Source organism: Chelonoidis abingdonii, chromosome 18, assembly GCF_003597395.2.
Source record: "Chelonoidis abingdonii isolate Lonesome George chromosome 18, CheloAbing_2.0, whole genome shotgun sequence".
NCBI classification, from domain to species: domain Eukaryota; kingdom Metazoa; phylum Chordata; order Testudines; family Testudinidae; genus Chelonoidis; species Chelonoidis abingdonii.
Window position 1 is genome coordinate 12,725,797 of NC_133786.1, and position 22,650 is coordinate 12,748,446.

General features: G+C 42.7%; 1 protein-coding gene across 6 annotated transcripts in view; it reads right to left on the reverse strand.

Annotated features, from left to right (window-relative positions):
- ARHGEF12 (Rho guanine nucleotide exchange factor 12) overlaps window positions 1-22,650 on the reverse strand; it is a 97,783-nt gene that overhangs the window by 32,674 nt on the left and 42,459 nt on the right. For all 6 annotated transcript variants that reach the window (XM_075073525.1, XM_075073524.1, XM_075073523.1 and 3 more), the window contains 15 exons: window positions 13,765-13,863; window positions 13,181-13,230; window positions 12,222-12,279; window positions 11,291-11,469; window positions 10,692-10,769; window positions 9,946-10,065; window positions 8,716-8,850; window positions 6,881-6,952; window positions 5,272-5,364; window positions 4,511-4,621; window positions 4,050-4,148; window positions 2,354-2,396; window positions 1,816-1,921; window positions 1,047-1,184; window positions 500-532 (listed from right to left, as the gene is read on the reverse strand). In XM_075073525.1, coding sequence (XP_074929626.1) covers window positions 500-532; window positions 1,047-1,184; window positions 1,816-1,921; window positions 2,354-2,396; window positions 4,050-4,148; window positions 4,511-4,621; window positions 5,272-5,364; window positions 6,881-6,952; window positions 8,716-8,850; window positions 9,946-10,065; window positions 10,692-10,769; window positions 11,291-11,469; window positions 12,222-12,279; window positions 13,181-13,230; window positions 13,765-13,863 — 1,414 coding nt within the window. The remainder of the gene's footprint in view (window positions 1-499; window positions 533-1,046; window positions 1,185-1,815; window positions 1,922-2,353; window positions 2,397-4,049; window positions 4,149-4,510; window positions 4,622-5,271; window positions 5,365-6,880; window positions 6,953-8,715; window positions 8,851-9,945; window positions 10,066-10,691; window positions 10,770-11,290; window positions 11,470-12,221; window positions 12,280-13,180; window positions 13,231-13,764; window positions 13,864-22,650) is intronic.

Consider the following 22,650-nt stretch of genomic DNA (forward strand, 5'->3'; position numbering starts at 1 on the left):
TATTTATATTTCAATTGCTCTATTTTATAAATATATGGTAAAAATGAGAAAGTAAGCAATTTTTCAGTAATAGTGTGCTGTGATACTTTTCTATTTTTATGTCCGATTTTGAAGGCAAGTAGTTTTTAAGTGCGGTGAAATTTGGAGGCAACGTAAAACAAATCAGACTCTTACAAGTCTGGAAAGGTTGAGAACCACTGCTCCGTAACATCTAGCCAATTATCCAGAAAAATGTTTTCAGATGTTCTAGAACAGCGAACATACTATTAATACCACAATGCAGCTAAGTCTCAGCTGGAGAGAAACTTGCCCAGATACAGTAGGGCTCCGTCCAGACTGATCTCTGATCAAGAGCACATCTAGAAAATCAAGTTTGCTGCTACAGCCAGCAGAGGGCTATATTGTCCTGCTCAGCAAAAGTCAGACATGGAGCCAAGCGATAGCACTTAGGTGAGGTAATCTTAGTCCACACGAAAACTCCACAAAACTGATACATTACCTCTTGTCTTCTTCCAGAGCCTGAGAAGTCATCCTGAAATTGGGAGAGAGAGTTTAAAGAACACAAACCAATCCCAAACCAACACTCACAGTTAAAACAATCCAGCACAACAGTACCTATTTGTATAGTGCCTCCTCCTTGAATCCCAACAAATCCCAGCCAAACTCCATAGGGAGAAGCCAGCAGCTCTTCTAAAAATCAATTCTGCGGCTGCAAGTTTCTTTAAACCAACTTAAAAAATATCTGGATCTGACACTCGAGATGCCAAGAACAGAAGCCCTGGAGCTGCTATTTGTTTATCCCTGGAATATTTATTAATTCCACTACGGACTATCTGAGGATATTTGCTCTGGATTCATTTTTCAATGGCCTCCATTATACTGATGGGTAATTCAACAGCTGCCAGAAGCAAACTAGGAAGGAGGGGAAAGGTGATGACCCTGAGTTGTTTTCAGTTCTCAACTCCTTTGCTTTGCTCTCATCAAGCCTTGAGAGGATAGAAGACAGTCTGCATGTTACCCCCACATTCATTCACGCTGCTACTTACAACACCTCCTCGATTTTGATAATTATCTGCTCTGCACATGCCCGCTCTCTCTCCAGTGTGATCCGGTCACGGACACGTTCTGCATCCAGCTTTGTCAGTTCATTTTCGGCCAGCGTCAATCCCATGCTACGCTTCTGTCTAAATAAGGAGAGAAAATAACCACATGAAGTAACATACCTGGGTGATGTGATCAAGTAGTCTCCCAGCGTTTAGAATGCTTGATAGTTCCAGTTCCACGTCATTTACCGAAATGTTATGTGACCTTGGGAAACTCACTTCTCCTCTGTGCATCATTGGCCTAAGCAGTAAAGCAGAGCCAATACCACTTCACAGACCAAAGAGGCTTCATGAAACTGTAGCCTCTTCTGAGGTCAAGGGAGGCAGCCAGACTGCTGTACAATAAGCTGTGCCCCACATAGGGAGAGGTGGAGATGGGCAATAATGGCCAAGGAAGAGAGGACACCTCATCTGAGCACTGTGCACTCAGTGTCTGTGTCAATACAGAGGGCATTTGAAGAGCCCAGGGCTGTCCTTCCAAGCAATCACAGATTACCATGGAATTGCTCTGACCACACAGCAGAGAAGCAAGTGAGCTCCAAAATTCTAGAGTATCCCCACAGTGACTTGCTAACATGGAGGATTCTTCTAGGCCAAGGACAAATTACCAAGTCCTGGAAGTTTGAACTTCCCTCAATATTAACAGAATATTAACTCTGGGTAGGGATGAAGTTTAGTGCTCAGTACAAATGGCAGTCAAGAGTCTACATACCTGAAATCTTCCAGATGCCTCTGGACATCTGGATAGACTTTATCTTGCATAGTTTGGATATAATGGCGGTGCAATTCCTCTGGAATGAGTTCTGGCCGCCTTTTTTCTGCAGGTGAAGGGAGGAAGAAGCAGCGGGGTTTCACTTTAGAACACTGTATTACGATAGTTACTGTGTAGTAGGAGAAAACCATCCACATAAGCTCTTCAGTCTATGTTGCAGTGACTTTCTACCTCCTGCTGTCTGCCACATGCAAGTGCATTAAGCGCCAACAGTGTTAGCTATACCCAATATCACACTAAACAAATACAAGATGTAGGTGCCCACACCTCCCATCTAGCCATATACTAAAGCGTATATCTTCTTCCCCATCAAACGCCAACAAGACCATCTACCTGTCTCTCCAAGTTTGACATGCAACACTGTCTAGGTCTCAAACTCACACCTAAAGACACACTCAGATTTCTTTAAGAGATCTGTTAGGACTGTCTCAAACAGCAGGATCGATGCCAACGGACACTCAGTATAAAAGGACCTTACCTAGATCTATACATATTTCATCTGGAACTGGAACCTTCAGATTCTGAAAAAGGAAAGCAAATGTAAGAGTGAGACCGTATGTGACAGGCTCTTCTCTCCCAATAGGCAGATCAAAATTGAGGACTTCCAGCAGTCAAAGGCAATTCCCTCTGCTCAGAACATATAGATTCTAAGGCCAGAAGGGACCATTGTGAACACATGCCACAGAGTTGCCCCAAAATAATTCTACAGCCAATATTTTAGATAGCATTGCACTATTACTAGGTGCATCATTGAAGTGGTTTCACCTTTCTCCAAGGCACGCGATGCAGACCCCTGCTTCAGGCAGGATATCCAATGAGCCTGTCCATAGGTCTTATCCGTTATGGCAAAATAGAAGTTCCTTGTCTTTGTAAAACAGATGCCAATGTGGGAATTGTGAACTGTCACATCAATTTAAGCGGCAGAATCCAACTCTACAGCAACGGACTAACTGCCCTGGGTTATCTTGGACGTCAAACTCATTCCACTTCCTAACAAAGAACATGCTGCTCACGAATCAGGGGATTTCCAGAGTCCTGAGGTTGTGGCCAGCTTAATTTTCTTACATTCAGTGCTAAGATTTTAACAAGGAACTACAGTAGTTACAGGAGACAGATGGAAGAAGCGCCTCTGCCTGTGTACAGCTTTGGGGGGAGGGGGGAGATTAGAAAACCAGGAGTAACCTTTTTTTTTTTTCCCCCCCCCAAATTATGTTTGAAAAAAGCTTTCAGTTTTCAGATTTCTGAGTATTGGTGGCAATGCTACGACAGCACAGTCAATTCAGCCATTGAGTCATTTCAGTTTACTCAACTATCATCATACATTTTAAACTGAGCAGAAGTAAATCTCAACCCGATAGACCACAAATGATGAAGAATAAAAAAGCCATATATAATGTATAATGGTTGCGAGCAATATATGAAACACTATGTAAACTCTCAGAAGTTTGACGCACTGGAGAGAAGGTTGTATCAACTTTAATCCATAGCAACAAACTGCACGTGCACAGCACATTTCTGTAGTGCTTTTCATTGTGAAGCCCCAGTTACACACACACAGAAATGCAGCACCTCTAGGTTTGAAAGCACCAAATAATTGGAGTGCAGAATACCTTACAATATGTGCACAGAGTGGGGACCAAGGAGAGTTCTGGACTACTCTTATGAAACAGATCATGGGATCTTTCATCACAACAGACAGTATTCTGGTATCTAAGGGCTTGGCTACACTCACACTTTACAGAGCTGCAACTTTCATGCTCAGGGGTGTGAAAAAACACCCCCCTGAGCGCTGCAGGATGCAGCGCTGTAAAGCGTCAGTGTAATCAGGGCGGCAGCGCTGGGAGCACGCTACACCTGTAAAGGATGTGGATTACGTGCAGCGGTGGGAAAGCTCCCTCCCAGCGCTGCCGCTCTGACCACACTCACACTTCGCAGCGCTGCCGCGGCAGCGCTTTGAAATTCCAAGTGTAGCCATACCCTAAGACACTCATAGACAACAGCTTTTACCTCAGAAAACCAAAGGCTACGTCTACCCTGCCTGGACACGAATGAAGGTCCCACAGTACCTGGAGCATTTCTAAGAGCTCTTCAGCACATCAGGATGAGTAAGGTAAAAATCAGTTCGAGTGCAGTTGCACGGGGATATAAAACGGCACACCTGTCTTAGAACCTACCGCAGCTCGGTCCAGGAAGAACTGGTTAAACTCAAGGAAGACACGACGAGTCTCTTTGGAGTTGGTCTGTTTGTACAAGTCCGTGTAAAGATAGCAGAGCTGGAGGAAAGAGAGAGAGTGAGAACTCTCCAAATTCTACCTGTGAATTTTTTCCCAAATGTTTAGAGGAAATAAGCTTCTCAACTCCAGTTACTGGCCAAGAACTTGCAATATGGCTATGCTGAAAAGATGAATCAATATTTTAGAGGTCATTTTATTTATCTGATATTTCCCTTCATTTACTCAAAAGCCCGACGCATGCACGAGAAGTGAACCCTCGCACGAAGAAAGCTTCATTTTTCTCACTGCCAAAGCAGCTGCACTATCTGGGATTATGTTGCTTAAGAGAGAAGTGACTCCAGACCACTCAGGCCCACCCCATTAACCTGTCCCAGCAGAACCATTTCAGAGCAACATCTTACCAGCGTTGCCGGGTCAAACTGAGACACTACATGATGCAGGAACACAGCCAGGTGAGCCGGGCGAGATTTCAGCAGCTCGATGTTCTGGAAACAGCTGCATTGCCCATTTATCTGTAAAGACACAGACAGTCCACTTCAACTGCACACAAAGGCCTGTGAGAAACCTGGAAGGCTTCATCCCAGTCAAATGGCTTCTCCTTTCTTTGGTAAGCAACAGAGCAGAACCAGCCTAACTCCATGACTCATGAACTGCCATTCTAGCCCTTCAGGAAGAGCTCAGCATCAGCCCACTTCCTCGTCTTTTCCATATAGTTTAGTTCTTGAAAACACTTCCACACAAGACATAATGGAACAGAATCAAGAGCAAATTACTATTAAAATCCTTCAGTACAAAGGTATTAGAAAAGATAACTGCTGTAGCAACACTGCCACTTACAAAAAGCCAATTAAAGCTAGGCAATACAATAAAGCAGATTCATTTCTGGTGACATTCAAGTTATGGGGAAAAAGACAGGGTAACAAAGTATCACAGACTATTTTAGCGTGGACTCTGTAAGTGCCATTTGCCATTAGTTCCAGAGTTAAAAGATTAATATTGCATATTTGACTTTTTTTTTTTTTTTTTTTTTAAGTTTACTCGACAAGAACGTCTGCTAACAATATGGCATGATGTGGTCACAACTGAGGCATAAGGAGAACATTTAGACGCAGCTGTGTCCAATCCCAAAGAAATGTCTTTGTGACAGAAAAGCAATAGCCACCTGCTCCTGTTCAGTGTCAAAGTCATCATCCTCTGCTCCAATGATCTGAGGTGCCATGCGGGAGGAGGGACTCCCAACACTGGATTGAGAATCCTGGGGCGTAGAAAGAGGAAAAAAATGTAGAGAGCAGTTAATGTCTCAGGGAAGGTTTCTCTTTGGCAACCGCCTATAAGGAGATGCTGACAGTTTCATTTTTAACCAGTCACTCTTCTGAAACTCAGTCTGGTCTTTAGCCCAAAACAGACCGAGTTTAAAACTGACCCAGGCCTTCTTTCTGATGCAGCGAACGGACAGGACCCCTGGTCCAAGAAGGGCCCCAATCCTAAGGGAAGGATTGAAAGGACTCTGGCCCGCTGAGGCGCCAGAAGAACTAAAGCCCTTGTTCTGAGCTGAAGCTATGATAAACTTGTGACCACAGAAAACCCCTGGGGTGGAGTCTGAAGGACCTTGCACTTGTCGGAGCCCTTGCAGTCAGGAGGCAATCTCTGGGAAGCTGATTAACATGTATATAGGTTCTTTTATTGTTGATAATTTTTCTGTAATGCATTTACCTTAAGAATAAATGTGCTTGCTTATAAAGTGCTGTGTGGTATCTTAACTACGGCAATTATACTGTTTACTGTCTGTGGGGAGAAAAGGCAGGCAGGCCAGCTTAGGGAGCCTGACTTTGCTGGGGAGCTCAAAGCGTTAGCAGGGAGCTCTGCAGTCTATAAATACCCTAGTCATGAGGGAGAGGGGTGCAAATCTTTCCCCCCGTGCAAGAGAGCTGTCAGCTGAGGAGTCTGAAGCCTACAGTGGATGCCCTTGCTGGACCACAAGGGGGAAATGCAGGTTCCTGACTTCTGACATTAGGATCTTCCCCTTTTAAGCTAAGAATGCTCAGAAAAGCCACAGTTAGCAGGTTTTAAACCCACATTGTATGGCCTGTTTTTGTATTTGCTGGATGTCAGCCATCGAGGTGAGAATGCCTTCAACGAGGCAGGCTGTGAGGTGCTATATGCCTAGCAACTTCTTTCTGCAAATAAAGGCATTTGACTTGCAGCAGTTCCCTAACTACATCGGATCATGTATCACCCTCTTAAAGTACTGTGAGCTGAAGGAGCATCAAGCCTACATACCGCCAGTGGTGCATGCACCACAATTTGGGAACCAATTGAGAACTAATGGGTCTGAGAGCCACTCTCTTTAGAATTCTTCCTCGGGAAATTCATTCATTCGAATAAACAACTACTGCTGACCAAACTTTCTCTTTTCCCCATTCACAATGACACCCCTGATAGCCCCAGTAACACAGTGATTGAGTGTCCCAAGGCAAGAAAGCCTTCCTCCACTTAGGGTGGGACTGACAGACTACAGACAGAGGTGACAGCTCCCAGCATTTGACAGACAGCTGTTTTACTGCAGTTTATATACTTCTGATCCTTTAACAAACCAACTTTGAAGCTCCATAAACATTTTGCCAATTAAAGTTTGCTGCATGATTCTTAATTGCATTTTATTTTGTAAGGGAAAAAGTCAATATATGTTCAATTTAGATCACAAGGAAAAAGGATTTTAATGGACTCATTACAGAAGCAGCAGCTATGGACACACTGTGTTTCGGACTCACAGTATCTTGAATCTCACTCTTCTCTGGACTCTCCTCCAGGGAAATCCGTTCCTTCAGGCCACTCCGGGGACTCTAGGAAGGAAGGGAGGAAAATTCTGGTGAGCATCAGCAAGGCCCAGAAAAATAAGTACTGTAGACTAAGTTCTTGATTAACAGACAAATTTCACATGGCTCACATTCAATGGATTGCCAAGTAGCTGCCAGAAACAGTCAAGTTAAGTTAAACCCTAAATAGACACCCATACACACACTATCTAAAACCAGTAACTTAATATGTTTCTAAGACACATGAAAGGAACTGAGTAAATTAAGCTAATACTGACAGAATTTCTTTCATTACAAAGGCTACTACCTCAAATGGAAATTTTGCCCTGCCCAGTCGCCTTAAAATGCAGTTGTCACTGATGTTATATTGCAGCGGTTTTCAACCTTTTTTTGTTTGAGGTCCACAAACATTTCAAATGGAAGTGGGACCCCTTTGGAAATCTTAGGTATAGTCTGCAGATCCCCAGGAGCCCGTGCACTACAGGTTGAAAACCACTATTATATTGCATAAAAATGAGAGGGAGCAAATGGACACTCGATCTTTTTCTGGCCCGCTCCTTTAATTTCCAACCGCAAGTAGAAGCCCCGCCCAGCTAGATTCCTACATCAATTGCTAATAATCAAGAAGAAAAGGGAGGAGGGGCCAGCTGAGATTCTTCAAGCATCGAACAATTACCACTCTTCCCTGATGCCCACAAACTAAAAGGAAACCCATGTCACAATTCCCTTAATGACAATGGCCTTCCACTTAATAGGTGAAGATTTTGAAGCCTGTGAAAACAGAAGGCGATAATGGAAACTCATTTGCTACCGTAACTATAATGAGTGTGACTACCGCTGGCTGTCATTAACAAAAACAGACCCCCTTCAAAGCCTTACATTTTCTGGGCTCAGCTCCCCTGTAAGTGTGGGAGAGCCCCACAGCCCACCATTCTCCTCCAGAAGTCAATTTTCAACTTGGCAAAGATTGTCTGTTTCCAGAGCTTTTGTCTAGAGTATTTATAAAGTCTTCTTTCAACTTTACATTTCAGTGAGATTGTGTTAATATAAACCTAAATCTGGAAACACAGACTGCAACTACTGATTTTGCATAGCAGTTTTCTCTCAGAGATAGTTTTGTAAATTTGATATCAAACCTCACACAACCCACTAGGAGGTAGAAATTACATTCCCAATATGCAGCTCAGAAAACTGACCCATAAGTTCTAACAGCCCGAGTCCCAGTTCCCCGGTACTAACCGGACAACGCATTAATTCAAAGTTAGGTGCTAGAACACTATAGCCATGAGGTCTTATTAGTACCTAGATATTTAGCTGATGGATTAATAAAAGAAAAGGCTTTAACTACTGGTTAATGACTGATGTGTATCTGGTAGGAGTTATGCTTTTCCTCACACTCATGGCAACTTGCCCTGTGACTTTGTCTGAGTCATTCTAACCACATATGGAACATTAACTTGTTCTTCCAGATACTGTAGTTTGTCTCATTTCTGTAAGACACTGGCATTCATCTTTCTCAGCCTGGTAACAGGGAATGTGCCAGGAAAACCCAACCCTGAAAAACATGGTGTTTTCCTTTCCCAGTGTCTCAGGGAAGACTAGCACTGCAAGCTTCCTCACAGCAGTGTCTTCGGTACATCCCTCAAAGCATTGTCCTAGTACTGTGTGCGTGAGAGAGCACCAACATATGCATAACACATGGAGGACAAAGCTATTAACCTAAAACCTATTATGGGAAAAAGAAAACACAAAGGGACAAAGGTGGAGCTTCAGAGCTACCCTATACTCACATCAGCAATGTCACTGTTCGGCCGGGAGCCGTCACCACTGCTGTAGTCTATTTTGCTCAGCCCATCCCCACTCTCAGCATCTACTTCACTGATCTGCAGTGACTCTGTCACAGATCTGGAGGACAAAACTCCGTCCTAAGAAAGAGAAAATATATCAAGAGACTGCCCAAAGCAGGGTACTGAGGTGTTTAAGGAGTAGAACACTTATGACGACAAATCCCTGGCTGGGATGATTTAGTTGGGGATTGATCCTGCTTTGAGCAGGAGGTTGGACTAGATGACCTCCTGAGGTCTCTTCCAACTGTAATCTTCTACGATTTTATGACTATGATTAGCAGGTTCAAAATTTGACCTAATCTGCTTGATCCATAAAACTCCAAGTTTAAGTGGCAGTAGATGCTTTTCTAAGAAATAACATCCAGAGCATGATGCTCATGAACAGCCTTACAACATGCAATGGGGAAAAGTTTGCTTCTACTGGTCAACAAGCAATGGAGGGAAAAAATCCCTTCAGTAAGGACACTTTATATTTTAGTAAGCTTCAAGTAATTTATTCTTAACTCGAAGGATAAAAACATAACATAACAACAGCCATACTCAGGTTAGACCAAAGGTCCATCTAGCCCAGTATCCTGTCTTTCCAACAGTGGCCAATGCCAGGTGCTTCGGAGGAAATGAACAGAACAGGTAATCAAGCAATCCATCCCCTGTTGCCCATTCCCAGCTTCTGGCAAACAGAGGCTAGTGACACTATCCCTGTCCATTCTGGTTAGTAGCCATTGATGGACCTACCCTCCATGAACTTACCTAGTTCTTTTTCAAACCTTATCTGTAAAATTATCTTATCAACTATTTCATTTCATTTTTACTTAAGATACAGAAACAAATTAGTGATCAAATCACTAACACACAATTAGATCTTATTGCTTTAAACACAGCCTCTCAGTCTCCTAGGACACAGAGACACTGTGCATTACAACTTCTGATTAAATACTATAATGTTCACCACATACAGAACCTGTAAGTTATCAACTTCTGTGAGCCTAATTGCAAATAAAAAAAAGTCACTTCTGCCTTCATCTAAACAGCTACTGAAAGTAGGCTGTGCAGATCTGCTTGGGGAAATTGGCAAGAACATGGCAGGGAACACTCTTCTCCCAAACATATACAGCTTTCCCTATAGCACATCCAGCTGGAGTTTACTGATAAGATTCTCAACACTCCCATTACCTGAGTAGAGCCTGTGGCTTTGGACAGCTGCTCTTGCAGCTGAGGGATGTGCTTCTTAGTTTCCTGTATCTCCTTAAGCAGTCGTGGGGAGGGTGTTCGGCTGTAATCTTCTTGCAAGGACTGAAAAGTTTAATGAGCATTTGGTGAGCTATCCCTGCAACTCTGACACCTAAAGCTGCAGTCACTGACTCATCTTCGTATCAGCCACCTGTCTATGAAATACTAATTACAAATGCCATTAAATGGAATTATTTGTACAACCACTGCTGTTGCAACTGGGTGCTACAGCACCTATATTAATACTGAGGTCCTCCCTCTTCTCGCTGACCTAACTGTAAGAAAAAATTGCCAGTCATAGCCATATTCAGACATTCACTCACATAGTTGCTCAACTAAAGAGATGCATCTTCTATCATAGCCAGAAGTAAGCAAATTTGGAGCTTAATCCTGAGAAGTTCTGCACTCGCAACTCCTGTTTTCTTCAACAAGACTTTCAGATGCTCACATCTCTCAGGATTAGATGCATACAGAAGCCTCCCAAAGAGCAGACTTCCTCCACTCTTAAGCATTGAACTGTCAAGCATGAGCACCTTGACAGGTCTCTGCTGTTGCACTGAGATAAAGGCAATCTCTTTGGCAGTCATGTTACAGACCACATGGAAATTGATCAAGACAGCACTAATGAAAGATTCAATAGCTGGTCTCTATTTTCAACTCTTCCTTCTGCAGACCCCAGTCTCCAGTACCTGCAGCCGCTCCTGCTCTTTCTGCAGCATCTTTCTCAGAATCTCCACTTTCTGGTTGTGAACAATATTGTTCTCCTCCTGGGAAAAATGGAGAAATGTTAATCAACTTGGAAAGGAAAATATCGAGATGCTCACTCATGCCCCCCCGCCCCAAATCTTCAATATAGGGTCTCTACAAGCCCTTCCAAATTGGTTCTCAAGTTTCCTCAGATCACTATCCTACACTGACTGTATCCATCTGCCTCTCTATCTGAACATAGTTGCCACAACTCTTTCTTAAAAGTGATTCACCCAAACCAGTTACTAATTTTCTCGTCCTTAAAGCCTGCGTTTCTTGCAGTTGGGTGCTAATAACTGTTATGGAACGATGGCCATGGCTAGAGCCAGCCATTGTGCAAGTATCCATCATGCAATTTTCCTAGCAAATCTCGAAGCAGACACAATGCTTAGCTGAATGGTAGTTTTGCCACTGGCATGTGTCCACCATGACTACCAATTCCATTTGATCAAAAATGGAAATTAGGTCTCCAGAGACTGAAGATTAGCATATTTTCCTATTGCACAACCAACCCTGCTTCAAAGGCCCATTTGACTCTTACCCCCATCAGCACCGGGCTAGTAATCCTTTCTGCATTTCCAGATGTGCCAGGTGAATGGGGAGATGTCATGATGGGAGACATATGCCCAAATGCTGCTGGATCCACTTCAGAATCAGCTAATGGAATCTGGGACGACCCTGGTGGGCGCCCTTGCACAGTGAGAGCTACATAGGAACCCGCTGTGCGGAGAAAGAACAATTTGCATTTCACATACATTTACATTTGACTATCCATGGCCCTTTCTGTCCCCAAGAGACAAGCAGCAGACCATACTACATCTGTTAATCTGTTCAATGGTGTTTACTCACACCAAAGAGCCTGAAAATGCTGTTAGCTCTGCTCCAAAGACAGACTTTAAACTTCAGGTAGCCCAAAATCTATCATCAGTTAAGCGGTGACAAAACACTTTTAAAATCTGCTAGACAAAATGTACGTTTGATACATGTCTGCAGTCAAAGAATTAACATGGGCTGGTTCCTTTGTGCAGGAAAGGGATGTTACTAGTTCTTCCCAATGTAGCCTAACTCCACTATCCCTTTATGGCAATCTACAGGAGATACAGCTTTAATGACACATACAAAGGCACTGACATTAGAGAGGCAAAACAAGGGGAGACTGAGGAGATCGGTTGTGGGGGGTAGGGTAATCTCAGCCATTGGACAATGGTAGAAAAAAGTAAAATTCCATATCCGCTGACGCATGATTAAAAACTTTTCCCTTGCCCTTCAAAGAGATTTCAAACTCCACTTGACTCTCTCTACTTTGAACATACCCAGCACCGTCAGACAGGTGGAATAATGGTCACTAGCACAGCTAGACTCCACTACTAACTGCCTGATGGCTGAACTGGTAGTCTGACCTCTTAAACAGTTATATCTTTAATGGTTTCAAGGAGTGCACTGAAAATAAGCAACTGCCTTCATTGACTTACACTTGATCAGCTTCACCACATCCCCGTGATTTGAGTTCGTTACAAGAGTCCCATTCACCTGGGGAGGAGAAGAGGAAGAGCATTAAACTTTTTGGTCTCTGATTTGGACAAACTGCTTCATCATGTCTCAACACAAACTCAGAGAGAGAGGCAACTAGACCCATGTTCGCTCGTCTTTTCTTCATACCCTTTAATGTACTAACAGGATACTCCCACCTTTAGATGCCACGGTATGGAGAAAATCCGATAAGCCCTCCCTCTCAAAGTAAACATGTTAAAAATGCAGTGTTAGTTTAAAAGGAGAAACAGGATGCTTCCCCTATGCTGATGAATCTCATGCACAGGGAAGCAGAAGCCTATTATACTAGAGCATATCTTGGTGAAGAAAATAGCAGGCAAGTTGAGTAAATATCTAGCCTTGGCTCATTTAACTCACTAATTCATCCACTTCGGTTGAAATCCTGACTGGATCAGAGTCAGTGGGAGTTTTGCCATTGAGTTCAATGGAGGTAGGATTTTTTGCACTGGTTCCCTGGAGGATTTCACAGCCAATACCTAGGTTTCTTACTTGTTTGACACAAAAAGGGAGCATGGATTTAGGATACACGGGGAAATCAACAAGTGTGTTCCAATTTACAGCTAAGTATCATTGGCTCTCCCTCTTGCCATATTTGCTGGCCTGTGTATGTGAAATTTGAATCATTTGAGGTACACAAGCTTGCAGGGGGACATTCTGAAACGAGAGTCATCTCCATTAAAAAATTACCATCCACCAACAGACATTACACACAGTTACTGGCTAGCAGCAAAAGAGGGAAATGGAGGATTTCTCAGATCTAGAATATAGTAATAACTGCTATTAACTTTTGACAAATGCAGATGTTTTAATCGGGACCACTGAACTTCACATTTTTCTAATGCATGTGATCCATTTCACTGGTAACACTAAGCACCCTTACCTTGATGATTCGATCACCTGTCTGCACTCCAGCCCGCATGGCTGCTCCATCTAGAGGAGGAGAGAATTAGTCATTTACAATTATATACATTTCTGCTTCCAGTAATTTTCCATTTCAGTGACTAGAGAATCATCATCCTCTTTCTAACCCTGTGCAAAAACCGTTCTCCTCATACTTGCCCTAGCCCCCTCTCGACACCCCACTTCCCAAAATCCAAGTAGCCACAGATTACAATGTCATGAGTCTCCAGATTCCAAGAGTTATGGTTTCACATTGCAGGTGAAACATCATGATCACAATCCCACAACCTTATAAACACAGACCTCATTTATTTCCTGGCCTGCACAGGATATGAAACTGCTTCTGATTAGTTCAGACACTGGAGAAGGGAGGCCCCATGCAATCTAGCAATGCAATGCTACCCTTGTCCTCATGTATCCGATCATCCATCTGTGTTGGTTACAGCTCCCTGCCCTGGAGGATTACTATTAGAATCTTCTCCCTTCCTCTCTCACATGCTCCGCTGCCCTAGACAGAAGCCCTGTGGACTGCTGCCTGCTAGCGTATTTAGCAAGTTCGCTTACCTTCTTTGACTGACTGCACAAAGACTGGATTGTCTCCACTAACTGTCAGCCCAAATCCATTTTCATCCCGCTGGATGATAACGCAGCGCTGAACGAGACCTGCACAAGTAAGGTGGGGAAAGGGGAAAAGAGAAAGAGAGGGAAAAAATACAAAACAAAACAAGCTAGGCATCAGTCCAGAAGCTTATCGTGCTAGAACACTGCAAAGCACTGAATGAAAGCTGTACCAGAAGACACAAATAGGGCATCAGTCCAGAAACAAACAGATAAGTAGGTAAAGACAGGTCAAGCTCACTGAACTGGTTACACGACACAGACATATAGCAGAGATGCAGATAGCTCTGGCATATCAGATGAAACTAGGAGGTAAAAGCAACCTTTAAGAACAGCTACTATCAACACAAATCATTGTGCACAATCGCCTTCTCCCCACCCCAATAATTCTCTTTACACCACCCGTATCCGCGATAATTCTCTAAGCACCTGGCAAATATAAATAGTACCAAACATTTACATATGACCAAATTAACATACAGGAAAAAACACAGATACCTCAAACTAAAGTCAGTAGATTTGATTTGTAAAAAAATTTACAGAACCAACAAGTCTTCATAGAAATCTAGGGCAGGAAGGAACCTTCACGGGGGTCCTCTAATCCTTCCCCTCATGCTAAAGCAGGAACAAGTAAACCTGGAGCACGTTACTGCAGACTATGTCTAAAATTTCCAAAGGGGTCTGCACTTCCATTCAACATTGGGGGGGGGGGGCGGTGTCTGCAAATGAAGAGTTTGAAAACCACTGGCCTAAACCATCCCTGACAAGTGTTTGTCCAACATGTTCTAAAAAACCTGAAAATGACAGCTTCCTCACAACTTCCCTTGGTGGCCTATTCCAGAACTTAACTATCCTTCTAATTAGGATGTTTTTTTTTTTAGAATGTCTAACCTAAACCTCCCATGACGCAGATTAAGCCCATTACCTCTTGTCCTACCTTCAGTGAATGCAGAGAACAACTGATCACCATCCTCTTTGTACCAGCCCTTAACATTTTTGAAGACTTATCAAGTTTCCCCCTTCAGTCTTCTTTTCTCTAGACTAAACATGCTCAGTTGTATTTTGTTTCCAACTTCTCCTCAGAGGTCTGATTTTCTAAACCTTCTGTCGTTTTTGTTGCTCTCCTCTGGACTCTCTCCAGTTTGTCCACATCTTTCCTAAAGCCTGGCACCTAGAATTGGACACAGTACTCCAGCTGAGGCCTCACCAGTGCCAAGCAGAGAGTGACTATTACCTCTCATGTCTCACATATACGTCCCTTAACACACTCCAGAATAGTAGCCCTTTTTGCTAATTGTTGACTTATTCAATTTGTGATCCACCATAACCCCCAGATCCTTTTCAGCAGTACTACCACTCACACAGCCAGGTATTCCCCATTTTGTAGCTGCACATTGATTTTTCTCACTTAAGTGAAGTACTTTGCACTTGTCTTCATTAAGTTACATCTTGCTGATTTCCGATCAATTCTCCAATTTGTCAGAGTCTACTCTTGTTCTCCAAAGTGCTTGTAACCCCATTTGCCAATGTTATGAAGATATACGCGCCACTCCATTGTCCGAATAATTCATAAAAATACTGAATAGTACCAGACCCAGATCTGACTCCTGCAGGACCCCACTAGATACACTCTACCAGTTTGACAGCTCAACATTGGTAACTACTCTGCTAAGTATGGTCTTTCAATCAGTTGTCCATCCACTTTATAGCAATTTCATCTAGACTACACCTCCTTACTTTGCTTATGAGAACGTAGGACTGTGCGAAAATCCTTACTAAAAATCAAGATATATCATGTCTATTGCTCCCCCCCCCACCTCATCCGCTAGGCCAGCAACCCTGTCCAAGAAAGAAGTAGGTTCATTTGTTCTTGACAAATCCATAATGGCTACTCTTTATATCCTTATTATCCTCCATTTACAAACTGATTGTTTAATCATTCATTTCAGTATCTTTCCAGGTATCAAAAGTTAGGCTGACGGTCTATCATCTTCCAGGTTCTCTTTGTTCCCCTTTTTAAATATAGGTACTATGTTTTCCATTCTCCAGTCCTTTGGGACCTCACACATCCTCCTTGAGTTTCAAAGATAATTACTAACCATTTTGACACTGCTTCACCTAGTTCCTTTGGTACCCTAGCGTGAACTTCATCAGGTTGTGCCGACTTAAATACATCTAAGTCATCTAGATGTATCTTTTATCCTGTTCTTTCTGTGTTTCATGCCTCTCTGCAAACAAACTACCCTCCTTCTAGAGCTGAAGAATCCCATTGGGTTATTCAACAGGGCAGAGACAAGGCAATTGCAGCAAAGACAAGAGCCATGTCTATTCTGGCCTGCCAGCACTTAGAAACTACTACTATCTCATTTCCCACTGAGTGGCAGAGCGATCCCATGATCCAAGCACAGGACCAAAAGCTAGCAAATTCTAATCTCTGCTCTTCCTTCAATTTGCCACAAGACCAGGGCAACTCACCTCCTTTTGCTGTGCCTTAATTTCTAAATCTGCAGAATGGGGATATAAATACTGCTGCAGAGATTAATTTGTGTATTTGTACAGCATTTTGTGGAGGTAAAGTAATAGACATCCAATGTTCTCCTGGAAATCGAATCAAGAACAAAACAGATCCCTCTCACCTGTGTAAGGAATAAGTGGCCCACTCATTCCTAGTCTCTCTACTCTGGGTACAAATTCATGCTAATTATGGCAAGGGTCTCTGATAAGGACACCTGTGCACTGAGAACCAAACTAATTTTATACACTCCACTTAACAACTTTAGATTACTAAAGAGATGAGCTTCATCGAACTTGTGATCTCACAGTCCAAGGTTCCATACCCCTTATCCCATAGCCAATCCTCTGAGCTACCCACTACCCTTATTAGTGTATGTGTGTATATATGTGTATTTTATATATATATATATATATATACACACACACATATATATATATATATATATATATACACACAATATAATATATATATATATATACACACACATATATATATAAAAAAAAAAAATTCCCCTCTCACCCCTAATGGTGGTATGTGTCTTCCTCAACCTCGGGTCTCTACCAGAGGCCTGGGAGTTTGAGGGTTCTGCGCAGTATCTTAGCTGTTCCTAGCACTGCACTCTTCTGGACAGAGAGCTCTGACGTTGTTCTGGGATCTGCTGGAGCCACTCACCCAGCTTAGGAGTCACAGCCCCGAGTGCTCCTACCACCATGGGGCCACTTTGGCCTTCACTTCCACATCCTCTATAGTTCCTCTTTCAGCCCTGGTACTTCCAGCTTCCCATATTCCTTCTTCCTGATGTTGCTGTCACTTGGCACTGCTATATCTATCACCACCGCTGTCTTGTCCTGTCTCATACCACGATGTCTGGTTGATTGGCCAGTACCTGCCTGTCCGTCTGGATCTGGAAGTCCCACAGAATCTTAGCCCTGCTATTCTCCACCACCTCCTGTGGAATCTCCCATCTGGTCTTGGGAGGGTCTAGCCCATACGCTGTGCAGATGTTCCTGTACACAATGCCAGCCACTAAATAAATAACTAGGAGCTCTTTGCATTAGACTACATAGTCTTTGCCGTGGAAAGTGTGTTTCCCTGAATGTTTGCACAATAGGGCCCTACATTGATGGGGGACTTAGGCACTTGTAGTGCAATACAAATGAAGGAATCTTTAAAGCATTTTACACTCTACCAGATAACAAAACAAAAGACCATCCTTATTTCCAATCGTTCATTCCACTTGCTCATTTACACAGCAACACCAGGCAAAGCTCTTCTACAGGTAGCCAGCGGGGGGGGGTAGGGGTATCTTTTCCAGCATCATTCAGTGACCTAGGTTGTGGATATTTCTTGTGAGGAGGGAAGAAGGGAAGGAATAAATAGGGTGAGGAAATCATCATCCTAAAAGGAATTTTGTTTGAAAGGATGAGTGGTAGTAGGGTGTGAAGGAAACCGTGGACCTGATCCTGGTCTCTCACCACTTCTATATCAGCGTAGCAGTACTAACTTGACTGGGAGTTAATCCTAATGTAAATGCGGAGTATAAATCAGAACACGCACCACCCTGTGTTGTCTGTGGTGCTGGAACCACTGCAGCCTTCTACTCACATCAGACTCTAGCAACAAATCCTGCCCTCTCACTGTAAAGCCAAAGCCCTTATGTTTTCCTCAGTGGCAAGCAGCAAATTAATGGAATGGAACCAAGAAGGGGGAAGGAGAAGCGGGGCTAAAGAGAAGCATTAAGCTTTACACCCCTCATTTACTTCGGTGAAAGAAAATCTCTTTCCCTCACCTCCAATTTCTCTACGTGACCAATCTTCTCTAAGCCTCACTACACAAGAATGATGCCCCAGGGCAGGGCGTAGAAGAGGGAACATGTGCTATTTCAAACAAACAGCTCTTTTTAAACTCTGCTGCCAGACCCTCAGGTTTTAGGAGGTAGTCTTTCTACTAGTAAGAACCTTCCTAGTTTAAAAAAGGACAGTATAGTCCTGCCAATGCATTGTCCCTTTATTTCCTGCATAGGTTGGCTTTATTTCTAAAATCAGTAATACTGGAGATGGTTGTATTGAGGTGTTCTCACCACCTAAACCTGGTGCCAAACACAGAGTAATATGTGAGAGAGTAATATGCTACCTGAGAGCTGCTTACTGATGTGTAATTTACATCCCAAGATAGTCGTCTTTGGATTTTACAGATAGAGAACAAGCCAGCAGAGTCTAATTAGGACCACAGCGGTCAGAATTCATTAGTCACCATCTCCTCCCTACAACCATGCCTAAAGGAACATGCTCCTGATCCTTTCCCTAATCCTAAGTAGGGCCTGGCATTAACAGAACTCACGTCTTCACCTTGAGTACTGGATGTTCCAGCCAGCTGACAAAAGGTACCGATACCACATGTGCTGGGAACCAAACTGATTTCATGATCGCTCTTTATGGGGTGTCTTGCATCTTCCTCTGAAAGACCTCATACAAGCCACTGTCAGAAAGGATCCTGGACTAGCCTTGTCTAACCCAGTATATCAATTTCTATGCCTGTGCCAAGGAGGGGAACAAGAGCAAGACTCGACTGCACTGTTTCACTCTGCTCTGGCAGGGAGAAAGAATAACCATGTACAAGTTAGTCATCTGTTCACTTCTATTAATTAAAATACATTAAACTTAGAAGTGTCTCACTGAGCTGTTTAAGAAAACACTGTTCTTCTGTTGCCTCTTGTACCTCTATTCTTATGAAACTGGTATCTCACCACAATATGTGATCTTGCATTGGATACTTAAACCATTGGCATACAACTCTGATGATCTGGAGAACTGCGACTGACTGGAGTTACGAAAAACCACACCCAAGACGTGTTGCTGGTTGTTTTCAAGGAGCTGCTGCACCGCTGTGACTTAGTATCACAAATTCATGAAATATGGTAACGGAAATGTTGCAATGAACTATTAGGGCAGCATACCTTGATTATACTGAGTCAGTAGATTTAGTGCGACACAGAAAAAGCAACTATTATCACTGACACAAGTTAATAATGAACTGGCAGCCTTCAGTCACCTTGCCTGCGTTTATATAATTCATTCCCATTCTTGATGTTTCTATTTCCTTAGTAGGAGTCCATGCTTGGAAAGGTGTCTCAAGACCTCACTTGGCTGGAAAGATGGAGGCTGCAGGGGACCCAGTTGTACTACAGATCAATAATTGCATTTAATCGCCAAGAGAACACCTTGCATCCGTCAACAACTGACCTCATTCCCACTCTCAGCCAGCAGGGGCAAGAAGTGAAAATTAGTCTGTGATGAGGAATGAAGAGATGTCACCTTAACTGCAATTTCTCTATTTATTTCATATTATGCAGTTCTCAGCAGGGATTTCAGTTTCTTAAAAAAGGACAAAATTAAGAAAAATTACTTCTCATACTCATAATGGGGTGAGGGGAAAAAAAAAAAAAAAACAAAAAAACACAACCCACCAAGCTGTTGTGCTCTTGGCCTGAGGCCAGATTTCAAGAAGATATTTTAGTTAAGCAGATTTGAGCTCAGCCCATATTAGAAATGCAGAGTTCGAAGGAAAGCCTAGACATGGGCCATTCAGTAGGTGGCACTTCTCCCTCCGATTCATTACCAGACCAATATTACCATGCTAGGAAGAGTCAAGATCCTAGCTTTTCATGGTCACTGACATTTCATGGTACTTGTAAGGGTGTTTGACCTCTGACCATTTGAGCAATCAATTTTCCCTCCTACAAGTTAAAGACCGCAGGAACAAAACAGCTGTATTTCAACACCCAGGAACAGCGAGTCTGATCCATTAGAAACTCTAAAGTGCTTTGGGATCTTAAAGAATGTACAGTTTTATAGAAGAAGTGTTAGCTATTACTCGAGCTGGTTGGAAATTTTCTGACTAATTTTCTGATGGAAAATGAAGGGGGGAGGGGTCAGCAGCAAATCAGTATTTTTCCAAATTTTGAATATTTCAGTTTTTGAATGGACCCAAAAAGTTTCATTTTGAAATCAGTTCTACGTAATACTAAACTACATTTGCCTATCAGCACATGGCTTTACAGGAGCTCTAATAGTCCTTCAGGAAGCCCAGTCCACAGGCAAGAATGGAGTCTGAACTACATCTTCCATAATGCAATGCAGACTTCTCTCATATTGAGTGGTGGTCATGGGAGTCGCATGTTGCTGGGTGCATTATGGAACTTGACCCATAAGGGAAAATGGGGGCATCATGCTCCTGAGCTACAACTCTCATGATGCAATACACCACAGTGAAAAAACGCAGTTTTATATTGAACAGACTTGAAGCAAAGTCTTTCAGGTAAGTTGAAAAAACCAAAACCAACCATTTTCATCTCAGGAACGACTAAATGTTTTGTTTTAGTCAGAAATGGCAAAAAATTCTCAATTTCCTTTCCACAAAAGTTTTTGAAATGTCAACCTTTTGTCCCTATTTTGCAATGAATACAAATGTTGCAATGTTCCACAGGATGGAAGTTTTAAATTTCCCTTAACTCTAGTTGTTACTTCAATTACTTATGGGGGGTAGGGATAGCTCAGTGGTTTGAGCATTGACCTGCTAAACACAGGGTTGCGAGTTCAATCCTTCAGAGGGCCACTTAGGGATCTGGGGCAAAAACTGGTCCTGCTAGTGAAGGCAGGGGGCTGGACTTAATGACCTTTCAAGGTCCCTTCCAGTTCTAGGAGATTAATATTAAATTAATAATTGGAGATATACCAATTAATGTATGGGTTCTTCACACAAATACTTGAAGATCAGAATTGTTCAGAGATTCTTCCATTAATAGCAAATAGAAGTTATTCCTCCAGCTCACATGGAAAGGTTAGTGCAATATATATAGTCTTGATAAGACTTGGTATCGATGGCATTCAACGCCATGCACAATGTTAGCCTGGATATCCTCACTATGTACAGGCCTGGAACTTTTAATCATTACAAATAGGAACATCTGCCTCCATGGAGACAGCACATTCAACCCCTGTGGCAGAGTGCCCCATCACGCTCCAAGCCATTTCTGGCCATTTTAAGTGCAATGAAGAGGGGTTTCCGCGTGTCCTTTCAAGGCCTCAGTGGTTGAAAAGACATACAGAAGCTGTATCATAAAGCCACAAAGGCTTTATGGCTCCCTATAGAATCAAATCAAGTTTTAAAGTCTCAGTCCTTATCTTCAAAGCACTCCATGGTTTCGCCCCATGATATCTGAAAAATGTCAAGCTTTGGGACAGATCATGGTCGACAATTACGCTCCCCTGGTACAATGGAACTCGATAAGAGTAAAGCTTGTCTGTGCAGGAGACAGACCTTTCTCCAGGGATGGTCTAGGTCTGTGGAATGAACCTGTCCATGGACCATCACAAATCTCATTAAATTTACACTCCTAGTGCAAGATGCATTTCTTTGACCTTGCCTTCTTTAATGAAAACTTAACAGGTACAACTGTATAAATAATGTTTAAAAAACTACCACCCAAACAAGACACTCCACTGTACAGTCTTCTCCCTCACGGGGAGGATAAAAACAAGACGTGACAGATGTGTAGTCACATGGCTTAATGCACTACCGGAAGGTGCTCAGATAGCCCCATGACAAGCATTGCACAAAAACATAAAAAAAATAGGAGGGACTAAAGTGAACAAAACAGGAAGAGTGAAGAAAAGAATACTCTAGGGTTCCATCAGGCACATAAATAAGGACAGAAACTATTTTCAGAATAAAATTAAATGAAACAACCTTCACATCCTAAGAGTGGGAATGAGGAAATTATACTCAGTGGGTCGAGTCCATTGTATGGAGCAATGACCTGCAAAAATACCCATGTCATTAAATGCACAAGAAAAGATACTCTGTGGAAGAAAGAATTAAAGGATGTGAAGAGAATTCCCATGATCGCAAAAGCTAATTGGCTAAGCTAGCTGGCAAGGAGCCCAAGATCCTGACGGGTAGTTTTCTATCTAAACGCAGTTTACATGACTAAAATTATACTCCATGAAAGAGACATAAGAAATAAGCCAAGAGATTCAGCGGCATTATAATGGCCCTGAACAGTACTATGATACAGTTCTCAGACCACATTGGGAATTTTTTACTGTCATGTTCACGACTTCACTGAATACACAGTCAGGAGAAGGGTAGCTGGATTTATGAAGCAGAAAGTCAAACATTTTAAGTTAGCTCTTATCAATTTCTAGACATGAGAATGATGTTGCCTGCCCAATTCCCCAACCCACTGAAAAGAGTTGCTCAAGGACCTTTGGCTTATTGCTACTTTAAAAAAGAATTTCTAGAGTTACAAAGAACAC